The sequence below is a fragment of the Anomaloglossus baeobatrachus genome, chromosome 3 (assembly GCF_048569485.1).
Source record: "Anomaloglossus baeobatrachus isolate aAnoBae1 chromosome 3, aAnoBae1.hap1, whole genome shotgun sequence".
Classification (NCBI taxonomy): Eukaryota; Metazoa; Chordata; class Amphibia; order Anura; family Aromobatidae; genus Anomaloglossus; species Anomaloglossus baeobatrachus.
This window is the reverse complement of record NC_134355.1, coordinates 471,929,648-471,952,493: the sequence shown is the minus strand read 5'-3', so window position 1 is coordinate 471,952,493 and position 22,846 is coordinate 471,929,648. Positions and strand designations below refer to the sequence as shown.

Sequence of the window (22,846 nt, the reverse complement as noted above, 5' to 3'; positions counted from 1 at the left end):
GAATTAAAGTTCAATGGAAAGTTGTAGAACATTTCATTTATATTGTGATGAAGCATTAATAAAGGAGGGGTGGGCTTTTATAGGTGCAGAAGAATGCTAGCGGTCTGATAAAAGAATATCTTATGTAACATGACCGTATGCAGACTACTTAGCATTACCAACGCTATTCATGTATGGTCATATTTAAAAGAAATATCAGTAAGTTTGTAAAATAGATAACCTTTCTAATATGAAAATCTAATTACCATACCATTTTACTATAATCAAATGCTTTTTGAGGCTCTATACCTAGACATGTTCGGTCATGAAAATCCTGGAATGCTGTTGGTTTGGTATATTATATCAAATCTTCTCATTGCAATGCTTTAGCAGTACCTAAATTAGGAGTTGGCGTCCTTTGGTAATATAGTAGTAATAGATAGCAAGTTCCAGCTTGCCGTGCCAATCTCAGGTCCCCACTGGTCAGCATTGGATTTTGATTAACCTTAAACTGCCACGCTCGTGTCAAAATTAAGCTATTTATATAATTTATTTATATTTTATACACTAAAGCAATATTATAATTCAGAATACACAAAAAGGTAACTAAAATGTCTACAAAATATAGAAGGAGAATATATTTGGTCCTATCCGCCATATTGGCTAGACTTTACAATTCTTCAATACTACTAGATGCAGAAACATTGCATAAATAAAACAGACTAAAGTGCAAAATGTACAGTCCCAAACAGGCATGTTATAGCCTCATTCAGTGCAACTTACTGGTTGTGTAGTAAAGTCAATATCAAATTTGGCAGTTGGCTATACCTGCGGACAATACAACTGATATATATCTGTTAACAAAGGCAACTATCATTCCAACAGCTTTGCTGTATACTGTATTTCTGTGACGTGCATTTGATTGTATAGGTAGCATCTCTTGAAAGGTGCAACCCTACTTTTTTATTCTATATGGTTATGCAAAACAGTGCTAAAAACTACATAATATCAACTAACATTTTTAAAGATAGTACAGGCTGTGAATGATATATAAATCCTCATGCGCCGATTAGGGGGTTCTTCCATATTCTGCAGGTGGTTGCAGTGATAGTTTATAAAGGAAGCACCTTCAAAACATTGACATCCAATAAAGAATGAAGAACAGCAGCAGTTGTCTGTACCGAATGCCTTAAAATAGAATAAATCCCCTATATATCAGTTATCTAATATAAGAATATTTCAATGTAAATCAAGGAAAAAGGGTTTTTCAAACTGTCCATAAAGTAGGATTCATGTCCAACTCCAACTTCTTGTTAATTGTGCTTTGTGTCAGATATAACCCAGCAAGCTTTGGGGGAAAAAAAAGCCAAGTTATTATCTGGTGGAAGTACTAGATATCATGCCCAACTGAATACAGTGAACACAACTTAACTAAAAACAAAAAACTAAAATTGTCCTAGAGACTGGACAGATTTTCAAGATTCCATATTAAAGGCTTTTAAGAGGATATCCAAGTCTCCAACATTGGCGGCGTGAGAGAGTTCTGGTTGGTCCATCATAGATAGCGCTATCCTGAGTGCAGCCCAGATGTTGCCCGATATTACAGGATGCGAAGGTTGCTGATGAATTTGATTTTTCCTCTGCATATTTAGAGCTGTCAAGAAGTTGCTAACGGCCTCTCTAAAGAGAAAACATGTGTTATAAAGCATGCAGATACAGACATGTCATACTAGTCCAAAAAAATCACCGTGCTTAACATTTGTGACTCAGTAGTTTGTGTTGAAATTGTATCTCAAGTAACTGGTATATAGATGAATAGCAGTAATGGGGTAGTCTTCAGAGCTGATTGATGAGTCCACTGGTGAATGGTGCCACTCCTTGGGGTGTACATCATTTTAATTTTTTAGAAAATGAATACAGCGGCACTTGGAAACGCTAGCGCCTGACTAGTGTCATCTACAACTGTTTTCTGGCTGTATCAGGTTTTCACTGAAACACCAGGGCACCTAGATTCTGATAGTTGTAAACTAATAACATGAAATGCTAAAAGACATTAACTGGAATCTGTCAGCTCTCGACATGCCTTTAGCCTGTAGCTATAGGGTTAATCTAAAGGATACTTTTTTTTAACTTTGCATTACTAACCTGTAAGCACAAAGATTAATGCAGCTTATTCCTAAATTGTATCTTGATCTAATGAAACCTGGTTGTATTTCCAGTGCTTTTGTGTAGGCTTCCACAGCTTCTTCACTTCGATCTCCATTTGCTAATGTTGCACCTAGACGGTTCCACAATGAATAGTCCTGTCAAGAAAAACAGTCTGATAAAGAGTTTTATATTACATTAATTTTGATAAATCCATTATCATGTCCTTTGCAGTAAAATAAGTCTTTGAAACAACCTCTTTTATAATGCCAAAAATTGATTTAATATGCATGGCAGTTTGTCTTCTCTTAAAATATTAGGTCCCCAATCATTAAAGGGTTATTCCCATCTTTAATCTCCAAGATTGGCTGTAATATTAGCAAATACCTCCAGGTAGAAATGTAGTATAGTTCTTTTAATACACTGTCTCACCTCATGTGCAGGGTAATATGCAGGACCTTTGGTATCCATGGTTACAACCATACATATGACACTTTGTTGCTTATAGTCGTAACCAGGCATACCCAAGGTCCTGCAATACCCTGCACATGAGGTAAGTGTAGTAGCCCAGTCCAGATTTTGTTGAAGAATTGAAATTGGGAGATTACCTAATTATCCGTACTTGCTATACTCATAACGAGTACTGTTTAATACTTGCGTATTAATTCCAAAAAAAGTGCAATGCAAGTCAATGGGGAAAACTGGCAAAGTAACGAGTAACCCGGATGCCGTATTATTCATGTGAGTAGCAAATAGTGTGGAATTCAGGTTACTCTGCAAGTTTTCCTCATTGACTTGCATTGCACACGCTATTCTAAACAAATACGTTGGTATTAGACATTACTCGTTATGAGTATAGCGAGTACAAATAGTTAGGTAGTCATTCAAGCTGCGGCATTCGCTACACCACAAATCTTACTCTGGCAGATGCTGGAGTAAGACTTGGCGAGGAATACCACTATCTTGTGCGATTCATAAAAAGCCATACATCTCTTAATAAATTAGAAACATTTGCGCCAATACACCCCCTCATCAAGATCAGCAAAAGAATCACTGGTCTTGATGAATCACTTTTTTTAATGTGCTGGGCAAAGTAAAGGTTTTTTTCCCCAGCTTTTCATTCAACATAAAAAAGCCAATGTAAAAGGTCTTTAAAATCTGAAATACTTACATCCGGTCGGACCATCAGGGCAGAGTTGAAAACATCCACAGCTCTTTCAAACTCTCCACTAAGGTTGAATAAGACTCCTAGTCCGGTCTGCAGGTCAGCATCTATCAGATCACCATTCTGATGTGCTGCTTCCAAGTACAACTCTTTCACCTCCTCCAGAGTACTAAAAAAACAAAAAAAAAACAAAATCCACAAGGATCAATAAATACTTTAGAAATTAGATGCTTACCCTGTATTGCACATCTAGAAAACCTAAATGGATTTGACAGTTTATATAAAGACAGAACGGTGGCAGCTATAGGCATAGAAGTGGTGTCTAGGTCAAGTAAAGTAGCCATGCGCTATGCAATGAAACCAACTATAGCGCCACCTGGTGGAAAACAACAGAGTTAGCATTTTTATCTCGAAAACGGAATGAGCGAGAAAAAAAAGTGAATTACAAAAGTTGTAGGGCATCATCAATTCAATACGAATCGACACCTTGCATACAGAAATGCTATGATATGAAACCCATGACCCCCCCAAAACATTGAATGCTGGTCACGCATATGGCGTTCATTTAACTTTGATGCTCAAAATGGCCACCGCCAGCTGCAATGCACATCTGGACTCTGGACAGCATACTATATCTTGCTGCATGTTGTACAATATGGTAGGTGACACGTTTGCACAAGCATCTGTAATATGTCGTCGTAGGTCCTGCAATGTTGGTGAAGGGGTCGCATACACTTGCTGTTTGATGTGACTTCACAGAAAGAAGTCCAATGGGGTCAGGTGAGTGTAGAGGCCCACTCCAGGCAGCCACCAAACCCAATGACTTGTAGGAAGGTCTCCATGAGGTATCGCTTCATGTCTGCAGCCTTGTGAGATTTACACGTTCTAATTATAGCATTTCTGTACGCAAGGTGTCAATTTGTATTGAATTGATGATGCCCTACAACTTTGTAATTCACTTTTTTGTCTTTCCGTTTGAGATAAAAATGCTAACTCCCGTTTTCCACCAGGTGGCGCTATAGTTGGTTTCATTGCGTAGCGCATGGCTACTTTACTATACCTAGACACCACTTCTATGCCTATAGCTGCCGCCATTCTCAAGTTAATGGCGGTGGACAGGAAGTGGACACACTGTATATGTAAAAACTGTAAAGGGTAATCTGCATTGTTTATCTACACAAGTGTTCCCTATTTCAAGGTAAGTATAGTAGTTTGGTGCCATATTCCCTAATGTGATAAAGCAACATAGGTTAGTGATCTTTCCTGGATACACTTATTGTAGCTCTTTTTGAAGAGGATTTACAAATTTCCAGTCTTGATGATGGATCCCTGAAAGTCAGATGTGTCAGACAATCTTGTTTTATGATAACATTTAATAGCGGGTTGTTGCAATAGGATGGTCCATATATGTATTGATATTGTTTACATTTTTCAGGAATTAATCCCAGTTTTAAAAATTGTTTGTATATGGTTTTTCTATTGGTCTTAGATAAATTTAAACGCATTAATCACTGATTTTTTATATGTATTGAATTTAATATATATTTATTATTATATTATTTGAATAATATATGGAAGAAATATTTATAATAGTAAGCACTTGCACTTTACTACATTGATAGATTTGCGCATAAAAACTTTTTTGGAAGACCAATGGAATACAGTAGAGATCTAGATAGTTCTATGGAATGATGTGAGTAGTATTTACTGATGAATCAGGAGACCAACTATATTAAACATTTGATAATTTTTGTGGGGGATTTTTTGGACATTTGTACAATTATTGCATGAACTTTGTTTATCTAAAGTAACGATTCATTTGTCTGGCTGGGAATATGTTATTTTTACCATTTCTCTGTATATTTTATTCATGTATGTATGTTTATGTTTTGTGGAATAAAGATTATTAATTTTTAATGTTGTTCTGGTCTTTGATTTTGGAGGTTGTAAATCTTGTCTTATAGCTTACAGTTAAAATGAATGTCGTCATCTATCTGGATCAGGAGTAGTAAGCTGCACACAGCATAAGTGAGTTGCCAGGTAAATGGGACGCACAGAAAAAAAAAAAAAAAATTAAACTGGATGGGCCACATTTGCATGGCAAGTTTAGGAACCGAAATTAAATTAACCTTTTTTTGAACCTTTGTGTAACACCATAGGAATGTGCTTGTATGGTGCAGGTTCTGGAGCTGAGCCCGCACCATAACAAAGATGTTAGTTGTGATACATAGCTAGCATCTGTGTGTAACAGCAGTGATCAGAGCTCACCTTGATTATCGCTGTATTTAAATGCCAGTCACTGACAGCTGGATGTACATGATTGCCGGTGCTGCAGTCACCACCTCCCATCCATACCCGTGAAAGAGTAACATGGCAGCAATCGATTAGCAACCAACATGCAAGTCATTCTATGAAGCATGGGTACCTTGGAAGCTGCCAAAGTGCCGGGACTTTATTACAGCATGCTCAAGTGACTGAATGTAATGCCTCCTTGCACTGTCCCTATGGTAGGAAGTGGATTGGCAGCAGGTAAAATTATTTTCTCCCTGTAGCCAATGCTTTACCAGTACACTAGCTAACAAGGCTTTAAACGTTAGTTACTTGCAGATTAATTATTTGAGGATAAATTGCATCTCAAGGTTAAAAGGTTCGTTTTAAAGAGGTGTTCAGTACATTTGTAGGATTTAACTGACTCCTAATGTGTAATGTACTGTTAAGAGTCAGAGGTTTTCACACTTTGCACTCGTTACATTACCGCTCCAGATGCAGTTTGCACAGAAACTCACTTTTTCTGCTTCTCATTTCAATTTAGAAAAGCAGAAGACAAGGGCAGGCAAGTGATCGTAAGTAGGCAACCTGCATAAGCAGTGATGTGTCAAGTGCAAAATGTGAAAAAAGCTGAACCCCAAACCAAAATCAGAATATATTGAGGGTTAAAATGTTAATTTTTTGGGTGGTGTTCAAAAAGGGACAATGTATATAACTTTATAGTGCAAAAAGAAGAGGGGATCAGCACATCCTTAAAATATAAGAACTCTATTGTAAACTGCTGATCCCCCTCCTTTTTCTTTGTGCTATTTGACCATGTCAAATGGTTTCAGATCTCTGCACCCGCCTAATAACTGGTCCTGATGTCTACAGCAGCACAAGGGAGCATTTTCCACATTACTTTTCTATTTTATCTACTTATGAAACCTTTTAGTGTACAACAGTCAATGTAACTTGCTATTGGATGGATTAGGAAAGATTTTTAATAACTTGCAGTTTCCAACCTACAACATTTTATTTTATTTTGATATGTTCCCACATTGGTGTAGTTTTGTTCCTGTATCTATGTAGTAAGCTCCATTCTAGTATTATAGAATTTATGTAGTAGGCTTGGTTCTGTTCCCATATCTATGCAGAAAACTAATTTCTGTTCTTGAATTAATGAAGTGAGGTTGGGTCTGTTCCCACATTTATGTAGTAGGCCCAGTTCTGGTACTGTAATTATGTAGTAAGATTGGTTTTGTTCCCGAACTAATGAAGTTAGCACAGTTCTGTTCCCATATCTATGAAGTTAGCTCAGTTGCTATACTATAACTATGTAGCAAGCTTGGTTCTGGTCCCATATTTATGTATTAAGCTTGGTTCTGCTCCCATATCTATGAAGCTCAGTTTCAGTACTATATTTGTGTAGGAAGCTTTGTTCTGTTCCCATATTTATGCATTAAGCTCTGTTCTAGTACTGTATTTCCGTAGAAGCTTGTTTCTGTTTCCATATTAAAGTAGCAAGCTTTGTTCTGCTCCCATATCGAAGCTCAGTTCCAGTATTGTATTTGTGTAGTAAGCTTGATTCTGTTCCCATATTAATGTAGTAAGTTTTGTTCTGTTTCCATAGCTATGCAGTAAGCTCATTTCTGGTACTGTATTTATGTAGTAAGCTTTGTTCTGTTTCTATGTAATAAGCATACTTCTGTGCTTTTATTTATGTAGTAAGGGCAATTCTGTTCCCATAGCTAGGTTGTAAGCTTAGTTCTGCTCTTGCATCAAACTGTTGTGCTCCCATATATGAAAATAATGGAGTAGTGGTCAGATAGGAGCACTAGGGAACAGGAAGACGGAGGATTTTAAATTACAAACCTTTAGTTTAAAAACCCTCTAATTGCCACTACGAGTTTCAACAGCTGATTGGTGTCTTCATCAGGGGAATCAACCATTTGAAGTGAGCAGCCTCCAGGCAATACCATAATCCCCCCTCACCACCGGGTGCTACTCAGCGCATCTCCCTATCTCCTTTGTTACTGTTCCCATATATGTCCCAGCCCCAATTATTTTGAAATCTTTTAATCTCTGCTGCTTTAATCTAGCAGCCAGATACACAGGCTATATGTGAGTTGCTGCAACAAGGCCACTGCTTTGTGATTGCTCTCCAGGCCAAATTTGCTAGTCAGCCGGTGTAAGCAGTATTTCATTTTTACTTTAGTTAAGTTTCCTAAAGCTTTGCGATATCTTCAGTCAATACACATTAATTCCATGAGCTGACCTTCGTTATTAAGCTGAAGCAGCCTCTACAAAGTATTCTTCAATAAGCTCAGAATCAAATTCTAAAAACACTACCAGCCTTAAGGATGAAGTCTGTATACAAATGAAAAATAAAGTCTTAGTGACTGTAGTTTGTGTTAAGCCTTAAATCATGCTCATTGGCCCAGTGAAGAATGCCCGTCTTGATCAGAGGACATCGAGTGCTTCTCAAGTTCAGTAAGGGGCAAACAACTCAAAAGGACAGTCACAGAATGACTGTTCAAATAAAGAGGCAGGAGCTCATGCATCATGGCAGGCTAATCATTTAAATTCACCTTCCCACCTACTTGTTTTTTTATCTCCACCCTCCCCTCTTCTGTGATTGACGGCTCTGGCTTAATAGAGTCAGAGAAGAAAGGTGATAGATTGTAAAGAAGCAGGTTGGAAGGTGCAATTAAATAGTCCATCATCATGCACGAGCACCTGAACTTTGAAAAGTCATCTTGTGCTGACAGTAATCAATCAGGAGCGTCTGACACGTGGTATACAAATCTTACTACTGTCCCTGTGAACTCCGCTCATGAATTTCATGACCATAGACTTGAATGCCAGAAGTTTCTGTAGTTTAGCAAAGCCTTGTAATGCGCGAAATTTTGCTTATGTGAGAATTTTGGTGTAAAAGCTTTAATGAATTGGGCCCATATAGTTTGAGAAAACTTTATAAAGTCTTTGATTTAGCCGTTTTAAGACTTTGAAGGCTTTGACAGGTAGCATTAAATGAGTGTCCACTACTCAGTTGCCACATTAGCCATGCAGTCAATTAGCGGCCACTTTACTCCCTTCTGTCAGCTCTGACATTGAATGGTGAGAACTATTGCTGCTTGCAGATTTTCTTCGAATGTCATGGCTGAAGGAAAGAAGATGAAGTTGGTTGCTGTTTGGCAGCAGGGTTCACATGGAATAACATCACGCAAGCCCCAGGAGACCCGGCACTGACATTGCTGGAACAGTACCAAAGGTGAGAACAGGCTTATATCTTTCATAAGAGAATTTCGCAATTGACAAGGGGTTGTCAAAAAAGAAGACTGCCCTTTTTATAAGTGTTTTTTTTTTCTCTGGAGCAAAGCTATGTTTTTATTTATAAAGCACGGTCCTAAAGACCAGATTTCCACAAGGAGACACTTCACATTTATTTATATTCTATTAAATAGAATAAAATGGTAAATTCTTTCACAGACTAGATTGACCATGTTAGGAACTCAGTTTTCTGTTGTGTTATAAAAGGGAAAAATAGAATTCATGCAGGAAACATATGCTGTGATACAATCCCCGTACTGCCCGCAAAGTTCTCATGAATCCCTCCTCAGGCTGGAGCATCTGGAAGAATGATTGTCCAAAGAAAAAGGGGAGCACTAACATGAGTCCTGTGTCATCCCAAAAGTATAGCCTCCTGAGACTGTAAAGGTATTGGAGGGTGGGGGGTGGGGGGTGGAGATACTTTTCAAAGAACCATGCCGTCATTAAAGAATGGTATGTAAACTTTTTTTTTATTATGAACTTCTCCCAATCATCTAGTAGGGATTTGGTGATTAAAAATGCTTTTTCCATGATGAAGGCCATGTCACATGGCAAAAGTTATAACCGTGACTAAGGCTAGTTTCACACATCCAGCATTTCGCCACTTTGACGGATCTGTCACACTCCAGTACAGTGCAATACAGTACAATGGCATGGTGGCAAGCTCCAGGCACATGCTCCGATCACATGACAGCATGTGACCAGAGCTTGCCGCGAAGCCATTGTACTGTACTGCACTGTACTGTAGTGGAGTGTGACTGATCCGGCAAAGCAGCGAAATGCCGGATGTGTGAAACCGGCCTAAGTGAACAAAACATTGAAACTTGAGCCGAAAAAATAGAAACGTCCCAGATCTCAATCCCATTAAGAAAATGTAATCCTCAAAAAGACAGTGGACAAAATTTGTGTCAGTCTTTAATTAGGGATGAAAAAAAACACAATTACCATTGTTCATACCAGACGTCCATGGCTTCAACTCTAATATGGAGTTCAGGTACTATTCATATGCCAAGTTTGTTCAAAGGCTGTATTTCAAGCATTTAAGCTGTTCTGCATGTGGAAGATGACAGGAGTGTGAGAAATTCTGGGTCTGCCACTGACCTACATAGACCTAAGGAGTCTCGTTCTGAGTATGGTCTCAGAACGAAGCTCCAAAGGAATAGCCTGGGCATTGTGGGACATTACACCATTTGATTACATCAAGACATCCAGGATTTCTTTTGAATTAAATTGATGAATGAGTGAGTGTGGGGGAGTCTTTATTCCAAAACATTGTCCAGTGTGTTTTTAACGATACTGGCTGGTTTCACCTAGCTAGGTATTACTAACCCCTGACTTTATGCCAGCTGCAAGTTCACAGCTGACAAAACCCCAAAAGTATTATTCTGATTGCCAACGCATCAGGGCAATGCATGCACCACTTCTGGGGTGGCTGCAGGCTGCTATTTTTAGACTGTAAAGGCCCGAATAACCATAGGCTTTCCTGTCCTAAAAGCAACAGCTAGAGGCTGGTATTATCTTGACTGATTATCAAAAATGGGATGGAGCATATAGTTTTTTTTATTTTAAATAACTAAAAACCAGCATGGGAGCCTTTTTATTTTTGATAACCAGCCAAGGTAAAGCAGACACGCGAGGGTTGCAGTCCACAGCTGCCTGCTTTACCTACGTGGGTTATCAAAAATGAGGGAGACCCCACGTTTTATTTATTCCCTATCCACATTTGTTTGCAGGGCAATTAACCTCATTTTGCAGCCCCCTAGCCCTCACTGACCATTTTACAGTCATTTCACAGCACAGAAGTTCAGGTTCTAATTGACCTATATGGTGCTAAGGGTGTGATGTCAAGTTTGGGTCAAGTACGGGTCTCAAATCAAACTTACCTAAAGTACAGCTGAAACCAATGAACCTGAACTTCCACCTGTCCGCTCATTTCTACCTTTAATCTTTCGGTGACAATCAAGTACACCAGATAATTAATTTAAATAAAGTTTGTTATTTATTAATCTCACCTTTCCAAGGCCAATTTTGACATTCTCCTGGCCAGGCCTGGGGAATCAGATTTGCACTTTAGTAAGAACTTGTATCTTTGATTTTGCCTTATCCATGTTTTCAGAGCTTCATATGCTTCATTTTGGAGTCCCATATTGGTATAGCCGACAGCTAAGGCCATGAGTGCTTTTAAATTATTTGGTTGTAGCTGTAAGCACCTAGAACATAAACTTAAAAGTTAATTCCTGTTCACTAAATTAGAAATATAAATGACATGGAAAAATATTGTTAAAGATTATGTTTCATTATTTGATTGTTATAATCAGGTCATTTTTACTTTTGTAATGACTTAGGTTAAATAGAAGACTTGTGATGAGTGTATGGGTTTGAATGTAGCGTATTAAGAGTAAAATCACAATAGAATTCTCATTAATTTCTGCAATTTGTTTTATTAAATTCAATCAGATTAAAAAAAAAAAAAGTGCCTGCAATTTGAGGAATTCTGTTCAGGTCAGTGAACCATTCTCTATTTAAATAATTACATATTTGAGATAATTCCTTAAGTACGTATTGAAGTGTTAAGCAGAGTCTAACCAGTTTCAGATTGGGCCATTTACCACTGCTCCTGACCAGGGTAGGGCTAGTAACAGCAATTTGGATTGACAATGGCATTTAAATGTTTATCTGTTTTTTATTTTACACATTGTGACCCCATTAATGTTTTAAAAGATATTTGGGGAATATTTTAATTTTTATCTCATTTCCTTTGGATCTGGGATTGGTATATCAGCCCCAGTTACAACAGAAATGCAGAGCTGACTAGGTTCTCTTATGACCCAGGAACTCCTGCTCCCTCGCTATATACAGGAGGCGGAAGCGCCATCAGCAGTTAGCGCGTACACAGACCTTGAGTGTTGTGTATTCAGCGATTGAGGCAGCACAAACCATGATGTCACAGGCAGCTGCGTCCCTACACCGACGTTTAAGAATGTCACTACAGACTAGGAGCCGGACTGCTTTGTTATTTAACCCCTTCATGACCAGCCAATTTTATGTTTTCAGGTTTTTTTTTTTTTCACCTTTCTTCAGAGAGCCGTAACGTTTTTTTATTTTTTAGTCAATCTGGTCATGTGAGAGCTTGTTTTTTTAGAGAACGAGCTGCACTTTTAAATGAAAGCATGAGTTTTTACCACATAGTGTACTAAAAACTGCAAAAAAAAATCCAAATGCGGAAAAATTGCAAAAAAAGTGCGATTGCACTATTGTTTTTTAAATATTTTATTCACTGTTCACTATATGATAAAACTGATGTATGGATGGGATACCCGAGGTCTGAGTTCGTAGACACCAAACATGTAGGTTTACTTTTATCTAAGGGGTTAAAAAAATTCGATGTTTGTCCCAAAAGAGTAACTATAAATGCATACAGTTGCACTCTGAAAAGATTTTTCTGAACTTTTTTTAAACTTTTTTTTATTTTACTAGGTTCCCTAGGGGACTAAGGATCAGCTTTCTGATCATTCATTCATTTCTCCCAATCAGAGCAGCACCTCAGACTGGGAGAAATGATCCTCTCTTGTAACAAGCAGCACTCAGCTGTTTACAGTACCTGAGTTATGTGAGCTACAGGAGTCATCACATGACCCTGTGCTAGCATGACAACCATCAGATCCATGTGATCACATCACTTCCAGTGGCAGCCTGTGAGTACAGATCTACCGCGATCGCCAAAACATGGTGCTGTCACATCTTGACAGCGCCATTTAAGGGGTTAACAGGTGGATAGCGATTCCACTCGTACCTGTGAGGCACACATGTTCGTTGTACAAATCAGCTGACATCTGCGCGGATCCCCACCTGCAGCAGCAGGTGGGGATTAACACTGACCGCAGGGAGGTAATATTACTGCCCGTGGTTGTTAAAGGGAACCTGTCAGTTTTTTCACTATGAAACCAAAAGTGTCACCTTCTGCAGTTCCTGGGCTGCATTCTATGAAGGTGCACCTTGTGCCCTTACTCCCCTTGCAGACCCAGATTATAACTTTATAAAACCTGACCGTTAGGTATGCTAATGACCTGTGGGGCTCAGATGGGTTTGCTCATTTTAGTCTCCTGTCCCTCCTTGTGGTCTTCTTCGCCTTCCTCCTTTCATGATTGACGTGCTGCCACTGCAGTCATGCACGCTGTTTGGCCAAATCTCGCGTCTCTGCAGTCATTTCCGCGGCTTGCGCAGGCGCAGTTCACCCTCGCATGCGCGAGATTATGGTCGGGTACGAGGATGACACAGGGGATGTCATGCACATTGCCGACCATAATCTCGTGCATGTGCAAACATCGCACTGGCTCGCGAAAGGGCGAACTGCGCCTGCGCGAGCCAGGGGAATGACTGCAGAGACGCAAGATTTGGCCGAGCAGCGTGCATGACGGCAGCATCATCACATCAATTATAAAAGGAAGATGGAGAAGAAGGCCACAAGGAGGGACAGGAGACTAAAATGAGCACTCCCATCTGAGCCCCACAGGTCATTATCATACCTAACGGTCAAGTTTTATTAAGTTATATTCGGCGTCTGCAAGGGGTGTCCGTGCACAAGGGACACCTTCATAGAATGCAGCCCAGGAGCTGCAGAAGGTGACTCTTGGTTTCATAGTGAAAAAACTGGTGACAGGTTACCTTTAAGGAGTTAAAGTCTATGGTGGTCTAGAAGCATTTAAATTAAATTGAAACTCACCTCTGTAGAGATATAATGGCGGCCTGTTCATTTTCATTCTCTGCCTGTGTAATGCCAAGGTGCTGCCATGCCTGTAAATGTTTTGTAAAGCAAGTAGATAAGACATTAATCAATTTGTAGTTTTCTAATATTTCTAATTTCATATCTCTACAAATTATCACTCACAAGTTTTGCATATTTCAATTGCACAAATTAATCTAAGAAACTAATATCTTATCAGAGAAATCCGCTTCATTCTCCACTTATGAGCCACTTCTCTCTGCATCCTGACCTCAATATATAGGTCTGAAAATATTCTTAAATCAATCTGCCAGCAAGTTTAAACAAATGTAAGGTTAAAGCAGAGGTGGATATACAGCTAGTGCCGATGTGCCAAAGCCCACAGCCTCCAGGGGGGTGGCTTATGAGGCCAATCTGACTTGTTGCTCAGGGCCTGAGACAAAAGTGAATTTGTGAGTGGGAGATGCCATATGCAGGACAGGGAATGCTAATAGATTTGGGGAAGCATGGACACTGGATAGGGAATAATGAATCTTTGGAGCGTCTGAAATTCTAGGCAATGACGTACAGTGCTGGCTTAATTTATATTTTGAATGTTGTGTGGCTAATTGTATGGTCCAGGTTGTATTAAACCCTTCACAACAGCCTCCTTACATCTACGATGCAATCAGAAGCCCACCTCTTACTAGACAGGTAATGGCTGTGTATTACAGCCAGGACCTGCCTCTAACAATCGCGAGTGGAGTTCTTCCTGCTGTTCACGTTACATGCCACTGTCAAACTGACAGCGGCATTTAACACCGACCAGCATCCGGGCGCACCATTTCAAGCTCCCATCAGCAGACCAGTGATGTGATTGTGAGTCACCAGTGGCTTGCTATGGTATGACAGCAGGGGTCTGCTGAAGACCTCCATGCTTGTCATAGCAACACGCCTTTAAAACTGGCTGTAGCGCCAGGCTTCAGAGGAGACAGTAATTTTAGCTATATACAGCAATGTTATGGCATTGCTGTACAGTCATGGCCAAAAGTTTTGAGAATGCTACAAATATTAATTTTTACAAAGTCTACTAAAGTTTTTCTAATGGCAATTTGCATATACTCCAGAATGTCATAAAGAGTGATCAGCTTAACAGCAATTACTTGCAAAGTTAATATTGGCAAGGAAAATGAACTTCAACCCCCAAAACACATTTCAACATCATTGCATTCCTGCCTTAAAAGGAGCAGCTAACATTGTTTTAGTGATTGTTCCATTAACAGGTGTGGGTGTTGATGGGGACAGGGCTGGTGATCAGTCATGATTAAATAAGAGTGACACCACTGGACACTTTAAAAGGAGGCTGGTGCTTGGTATCATTGTTTCTCTTCAGTTAACTATGGTTATCTCTAAACACATGCAGCCATCATTGCTCTGCACAAAAATGGCTTAGCAGGGAAGAGTATCGCAGCTACAAAGATTGCACCTCAGTCAACAATCTATCGCATCATCAAGAAGTTCAAGGAGAGAGCTTCCGTTGTTGCCAAAAAGGCTCCAGGGCGCCCAAGAAGGACCAGCAAACGCCAGGACCGTATCTTAAAACGGTTTCAGCTGCGGGATCGGACTACCAGCAGTGCCGAGCTAGCTCAGCAATGGCAGCAGGCTGCTGTGAGTGCTTCTGCACGCACTGAGGTGGAGAATGCTTGAGCAAGGCCTGGTTTCAACGAGGGCAGCAAAGAAGCTACTTCTCTCCAGAAAAAAACATCAGGGACCGACTGATATTCTGCAAAAAGTACAGGGGGTGGACTGCTGAGGACTGGGGTAAAGTCATTTCCTCAGATGAATCCCCTTTGATTGTTTGGGACATCTGGAAAACAGCTTATTAGGAGAAGAAGAGGTGAGTGCTACCACCAGTCTTGTCTCATGCCAACTGTTAAGCATCCTGAAACGATTCATGTGTGGGGTTGCTTCTCAGCCAAGGGAATCGGCTCACTCACAGTCTTGCCTAACAACACAGCCATGAAGAATGGGTACCAGAATGTCCTCCAAGAGCAACTTCTCCCAACTGTCCAAGAGCAGTTTGGCGCCCAACAATGCCTTTTCCAGCATGATGGAGCACCTTGCTATAAAGCAAAGGTGATCACTAAATGGTTCATGGAACAAAACAGATTTTGGGTCCATGGCCTGGAAACTCCCCAGATCTTAATCCCATTGAGAACTTGTGGGCAATCAAGAGACGGGTGGACAAACAAAAACCAACAAATTCTGGCAAAATGCAAGCATTGCTTATGCAAGAATGGACAGCTATCAGTCAGGATTTGATCCAGAAGTTGATTGAGAGCATGCCTGGGAGAATTTCAGAGAAAAGAAGGGTCAACACTGCAAATATTGACTTGCTGCATTAACTCATTCTAACTGTCAATATAACCTTTTGGTACTCATAATATGATTGCAATTATATTTCTGTATGTGATGTAAACATCAGACAAACAATTAAAAACCAGAGGGCAACAGATCATGTGAAAAAATAATTTTGGTGTAATTCTCAAAACTTTTGGCCATGACTGTATATAGCACAAGAGATCAGATGATCACAGGTTAGTCCAAGAGGTCTATTTAATAACAGACAAAGAAAAAGAAAAACAAAAAGTCAAATCACCCCCTTTTGCCTTATTAATAAAAAAAACACAGATGTGTTATCGCCGCGTTCAGACAAGTCTGATCAAAATATAAAAAAATTAATACAATTGGTAAATGCTGTAAACAAAAAAATTCATGATCGCCAAAATGAATGTTTTTTTGATCGCTTGAATGACCAAAAATGCTGTAACAAGTGATTAAAATCTATCCCAAAATTATATTAATAAAAACATTGTCTTGCCCCACAAAAAATAAGCCATCACAGTTCTATCAACCGAAAAATTAAAATATTCCAGGTCTTGGAATATGGCACCAAACCCCAACTCCTGATTTCTTTCACCACAAACTGGACACATTTGGCATCACCATAATCATACTGATCAGGACAACTGTATTGAAATGTCTACCATAAAATGTACACCATAAACAACTCCCAAAAAGCAGGTTAGAATTGTGTTTCCCACAATCCCCCCACATTTGGGAATTTTTCCTGTTTACAGTACACTATGCGGTAAAATGAATGGTGTAATGCAAAAGTACATTACATACTACAAAAAACAAGCCCCCGTGTGTATGTGGACAGAAAAATAAAGTTATGGCGCTGGGAAAAGGGAAGGCAAAACAAAAATGCAAAAATGGCTATTGGCTGCTTCAAAGGATTTAAGAGTCTCTGAATTTTTTTATTCAGAAGGCAAATATATAGGTGACCTTGTTATTTTAAAGGACTGTAGTGATCAGTACAGTGAGTTCACTCACAGATGGCGACATGGAGATCTGACCAGATGAACAAAGGAAGGGTTCTAATCAGATGAGAGTTCTCCAGTAAAGGTACCGTCACACTTTAGCGACGCTCCGGCGATCCCACCAGTGATCTGACCTGGTCAGGATCGCTGGTGCGTCACTACATGGTCGCTGGTGAGCTGTCAATCAGGCAGATCTCACCAGCGACCAGTGACCAGCCCCAGCGACGCGTGGAAGCGACGCTGCGCTTGGTAACCAAGGTAAATATCGGGTAACCAAGCAAAGCACTTCGCTTGGTTACCCGATATTTACCTTGGTTACCAGCACACACCGCTTAGCGCTGGCTCCCTGCACTCGTAGCCAGAGTACACATCGGGTTAATAAGCAAACAGCTTTGCTTATTTACCTGATGTGTACTCCGGCTAAGTGTGCAGGGAGCAGGCAGCCGGCACTGGCAGCCTGAGAGCGGCATATGCTTGTAACCAAGGTAAATATCGGGTAAACAAGCAAAGCCCTTTGCTTGGTTACCCGATATTTACCTTGGTTACAGCTTACCACAGGCTGTCAAAAGATGGCTCCCTGTACATTCAGATTGTTGCTCTCTCGCTGTCAAACACAGCGATGTGTGCTTCACAGCGGGAGAGCAACGTCCAAAAAATGAACCAGCACTGTGAAACAAGCAGCGATCTCACAGCAGGGGCCAGATCGCTGCTCAGTCTCACACACAGCGAGATCGCTAATGAGGTCACTGGTGAGTCACAAAAACCGTGACTCAGCAGCGATCTCGCTAGCAATCTCGCTATGTGAGAAGTACCCCTAAGTCACTGGATGTGAATATTTAGTCTGTATCTATACCCTGTGATTTGCAGTAATCCTCTTGTTTGTAAAGCAACCACCCATAGGTTGTACTCACACGTGTGAAATGTCCAAGTGCTGCCAGATTTTTTTTTATCAGGTGGAGCACACCGCCATAGAATCAAATCCATTCACATCCATGTAATGAGATCCAGGAGACTCCGCACATGTCCTATTCAGAGCCAATGTTAAGGGTCAGAATAGGGCAGAATGGGTCTGTGTGCTGTCGGAGAAAAGAACTCTAGTAGCACACGGATGCGTAAATGCAGCCTAAGATTTAGCACCATCCCTTAATAAAGTATCATGTTATTTATAGAGCCGTCCTGTATTGTATAGTTTCTTCTTCTGTTTACCACCTCATTTACACAGCATCTTTTATGTACAGCGCCATCCCTTATCAAGGAGCACCCACACCATTAATATTTGGCACTGTCCCTTATATAGTGTCTTAATGTACAGTGCTGGCCCATTATTACATAGTATTTGTCATGTATACCATATAGTATGTGTTCCTTACATAGTGAATTTTGAGATAGTTATTCACAGCCCTTTATTTTATTACATAGTTATCCCTTATTAGATATAAGATAAAATGACCGCTGATGAAGCAGTGTATGAGCAGATGACTAGTTATCAGCATCCTCCATTAGAAAAGAAGCCTTCCCATATTTTATGGGTCATTTTTTATCAGTAGATGCAGCACACACATTTTGGTGCTTTCTCCTGCATATGGGGCGAATGGAGAAGACAGATTAGTCACTATCGGAGCATGGGTATTTTGCACAACACCCTACAGCATATTCATGCCCCAATCATTAAGAGGTGATGTGAAAGTAAGCCTTGCAATGTAAGCAAAATTTGATTTGCTTTTTATCATGTAATTGATGTAGTCCCAAGGAAACCTGGAAAAAAAGGGCTCATTGACTGTTAGAATTTATGTATTTCATAAAAAGGTCAAAAAGTGTTGAGATTTTTCAATAAGCTTTTTTCCCCTTTTTCAAAAACAAACAAATGTATTGGTAACCATTGCTTACAGGTATACAGAGAAGAGCCAGTTAACTACTAGGGATAATGCAAGTTTTTATCCTCATGGCCCAATTCTAAAAAAATTCCATGAAACCTGTTGGGTCAAAATACTCACTTCACCCCTAGATTAATTCATTGGTGTGTAGTTTATAAAATAGTATTTTTATTCTTTCCATTCTTATTAAAATGATACCTGACAAGCATCATAAGTCTGCTAGAATCTAGGTGCACACTTGGGCCACATGCCATTTATAAAGCCCCCAAATAACTGAATATTTTGATGTGAGCAGCTGGTGGGTGATTTTTCAATTCTTTAATTTATAGGCCCCTGAAAACCACTTTAGGACTAAACTGGTTTAAAATAAATATGGATTTTTGCAAACCAAAGCCAACATATTAAAGGGGTTGTCCAAATCTTACAGTCTGCAGTGACTGACTAGAGACTTGTTAATGCTCACATCACGCTCAGCACATGCTAAGGATTCTATGGTGCCAGTGGCGAGACCAATTTGAGGAAGGCCACACACTTCTATAGTCAGAATATGGCCCAAAATATGCATATCCCAAACCTGCGGTCACATGACGACTGTCTCAAGAGTTGCGCACAATGTAAGGATCCACAGGTCTCCAATCTGACGGCAGACTTGTAATAAACGTGGACATCCCCTATAATTATTAAACAATGTGTGCTATGATTGTGTGTTACAGACTAAAAACTCCTTAATTTATAAAATATTAATTTTATTAACAGAAGCAATTAAAAAACTTCCACATTGTATAGAAAATATCCATATAGTGCCATACAATTCAAAACCTATGTCCCCGTTATTATTGAAGTCCTATGTGTTTCCCCTATTTAGGAGCAAGAACAAATGTCAGTAAAGCATAGTACGGAAGTATATCCCTGAACAGTCCAGTAGTCAAGGGTCCTACAGTCAAGATCCCTAAAGGCAGCACTTCACCCTAAGTTAGTTGGTTCTGTATTGAGATATAGTTCTGTATATACTGCCACTTCCTATATTAGTGAGGAGGTTGTAAAGTGCTGCCTTTAGGGATCTTGACTGTAGGACCCTTGACTACTGGACTGTTCAGGGATATACTTCCGTACTATGCTTTACTGACATTTGTTCTTGCTCCTAAATAGGGGAAACACATAGGACTTCAATAATAAGGGGGACATAGGTTTTGAATTGTTGTATGGCACTATATGGATATTTTCTATACAATGTGGAAGTGTGTTTTTTAATTGCTTCTGTTAATAAAATATTTTATAAATTAAGGAGTTTTTAGTCTGTGAACCAGTTTTGAGCTCTCCTTGTATTAGCTTTTTCGTGAGAAAATATGATTGTGTGTTACACAGCAATGCAAAATGATGAAAACTAAATTTTCCAAATCTGTAAATTTTAGGACCGCTGTGCAGCCTACCTAGAAGACTAAAACAAGTGGCAACAATATAAGCAAAACATTGGTGTTAATCTCAAAATATTAACGTATTAGCAAGTGACAATGCAGACTAAAGCACATTTGTGAAAAGGATCGAGTGACAACCCCCTTTAAGGATTAAACAGAACTCCTTCAAGTGTAACCGAGTAAAATGCACTAGTCCTTTGGCAGTTGGCATCTAACTGCCAAGTGTTGGCTCCCCCATTAGACTAAGCCCTTGATTGCAGAACCATATGTGCGAACCTGATGACAGCCCTAGTGCTAAGTGACTGTACAACCGCAATTGATTTTTTTTTCAGGAGAACCTGATAAATCTTATGTGTAGGCTTATTCAAACTAATCTTCCATGACAAGTCTCTTAAATTATCTCCCAGTATAAAAGTAGTGCATATCCTTCCTAGAATTTCCATTGTGTGGATTAACAAGGGTGATTTCCGATACATTAAGTTACTAATTGGCTTTTATACTTTAATCCGTTCCTTGTAGCCTAATTAAGCTTTCTAAACGAGCATCCTTTGTGTAATTGGCATTGCAGGATTTTACACAGGCTTTAGAGAAAAAAAAAAGTCATCACCTTGAGAATTAGAATTGCCAAACTACAAGTGAAAGGGTTATGTAAAATGTGTTACCTCTGCATCATTAGGGTCTTGTAAAATGGCAGCTTCCAAATACAGGATGCCCATTGGTAAATCCCCTTCTTTCACTTTCTTAATTCCCTCTTCAAAGGCTGCAGAACAGTCTTTAAATGGGTTCTCCGTATGGAAATAGTAACCCTGGATCAGGATAGAAAGGTTATAATTTATTTATATTAAATCTATGACTTCAATGTAAGCTAGTATAGCAGAATATCGAATAAAAACAAAAGAGCAACACAAGAAAAAATGCAGGTATAGGCACCAGCTCACAGGTTACAATCCACCAACTTATGGTATGTTAAGAGATGAAGAGTGGGTAGTACTCAATAGATTCCATGCAAAAAACTAGTGTCTTTATTGGCTCATGTGAGCAGGTGGCAATGCTTACAGGGCAATAAAAAAAATTGCTGCATGGAATTTGCTATTGAGTACTGCCCACTTATTGCTTTCATATCTTACTTTATTTTTTGCCATTTTTAGTTGTATACAATATTGTGTTTCTTAAGATGCACCACATTATAAGACACTCCAAATTTAGAGGAGGAAAATAAGAAAAATGTTTTAAGTTTTAAATGAGGGTCTGTCTTCTATCCTTGTGAGTCTTAATCCTAACGCTCACCATGGGGGAGCAGCGATGGGGGAGCGGCTCAGGAAGGTCACAGTAGGCTGGGTAGGCGATGCTGCAGGCTCAGTGGAGGGGGGTTTGCAGCTCAGGAAGGTCAGCAATACTGTGGGTTCGGGGGTGTAGGGGCGGGTGCAATTGAATCCCCTGGATATGGCTTACCAGGGCGACTGCGGTAGAGCTGAGTAATAGGAGACATGGTCACAAAATGTGCTCGGGGGTGTTTCAGTGGGCGCCATTGATCTGCAGGTGGGCAGGCTGCGGGGCGGGGGTCACAGGATGGTTTGTCTCGGTGGCAGGTGCATTGAGCTGACTGCAGGCTGCATTGAATCGCCCGTGGTTGACTAGATAAAAGTCAAGAAAATGGCCGCCTCTGTGGCCATTTTTTTGAATTTCATCACGTCAACTGCAGGAGATTCAATGAAGCTGGCAGTCAGCTCCATGCACCCACTGCCTAGACCCCATCCTGTGACACCCCCGCAGCCTGCCCACAGATCAATGGCACCCGTTGCGACACCCCCAAGCATATCCTGTGACCCTGATCCACCACCGCCACCCCGGTAAGCCATATGCGTTTTTAAGATGCACCCACACTTTTGGGGGGGGGGGGGGTGGGGGTAGTGCACCCTACAATGTGGAAAATACAATACTTTATGCATTTAAACTCTAGACTATGCATAAATTGCATTCCATCTCCCTGCAATTTTTTTCTTCAGTAAAGCTCCACATCTTTACAAGTTTAGAGTTTTCCACCACAGATTTAGCTGCAAGTCCGCAGCACAATCTGCTAAGCTTAAGATTGTGCGCCATATCAACTTCATACATTAAGTTAAGCACACAAAATATGCAAATTTTTGGCAACAAAATAAGCATTCTAAGGATTAAAAAAAATTAATGTATTACCAATGTATTCTATATCAAACATGGAGATTGTCCCCTGATGGATTCTAGTTAGAGCAGCTGCTTTACTCTACCTAATCTTAATGTGTCTACTCCTTTGTCCAGACCTGCCTGATTATTATGTGCACCCTTGTGATCAAGCCATGGCACCATTAAGACGGAAATGTTACATGAATGACCACCACTAAGTAAGAGCAGTTTACATGAGCCAGGTCATGATCAGTCACAATCAGTGTACATTGTACATACGGTTTCTTTGGAAGATGTTCCAGATGGGCTTGAATTATCAGAAATCCAGTTTCGTCTTGCCATTTCTTCCCATTCAGCCTGCATCTTATCCCAAAATTCTGTGTCTGACTAGGAAAGAGAAAATTAAATCTTCAGCTCATGTTACAAGGTGTCGAATTGTTTCT

At 39.9% G+C, this 22,846-nt stretch overlaps 1 protein-coding gene across 5 annotated transcripts in view; it reads right to left on the bottom strand.

Moving 5' to 3' along the window:
- Window positions 1-504: 504 nt before the first annotated feature.
- Window positions 505-22,846, bottom strand: part of PEX5L (peroxisomal biogenesis factor 5 like) — a 376,062-nt gene continuing 353,720 nt past the window's right edge. For all 5 annotated transcript variants that reach the window (XM_075340588.1, XM_075340590.1, XM_075340589.1 and 2 more), the window contains 7 exons: window positions 22,683-22,790; window positions 20,906-21,049; window positions 13,593-13,663; window positions 10,882-11,079; window positions 3,296-3,458; window positions 2,125-2,282; window positions 505-1,659 (listed from right to left, as the gene is read on the bottom strand). In XM_075340588.1, the coding sequence (XP_075196703.1) occupies window positions 1,455-1,659; window positions 2,125-2,282; window positions 3,296-3,458; window positions 10,882-11,079; window positions 13,593-13,663; window positions 20,906-21,049; window positions 22,683-22,790 (1,047 nt within the window). In that variant the 3' untranslated portion in view covers window positions 505-1,454. The remainder of the gene's footprint in view (window positions 1,660-2,124; window positions 2,283-3,295; window positions 3,459-10,881; window positions 11,080-13,592; window positions 13,664-20,905; window positions 21,050-22,682; window positions 22,791-22,846) is intronic.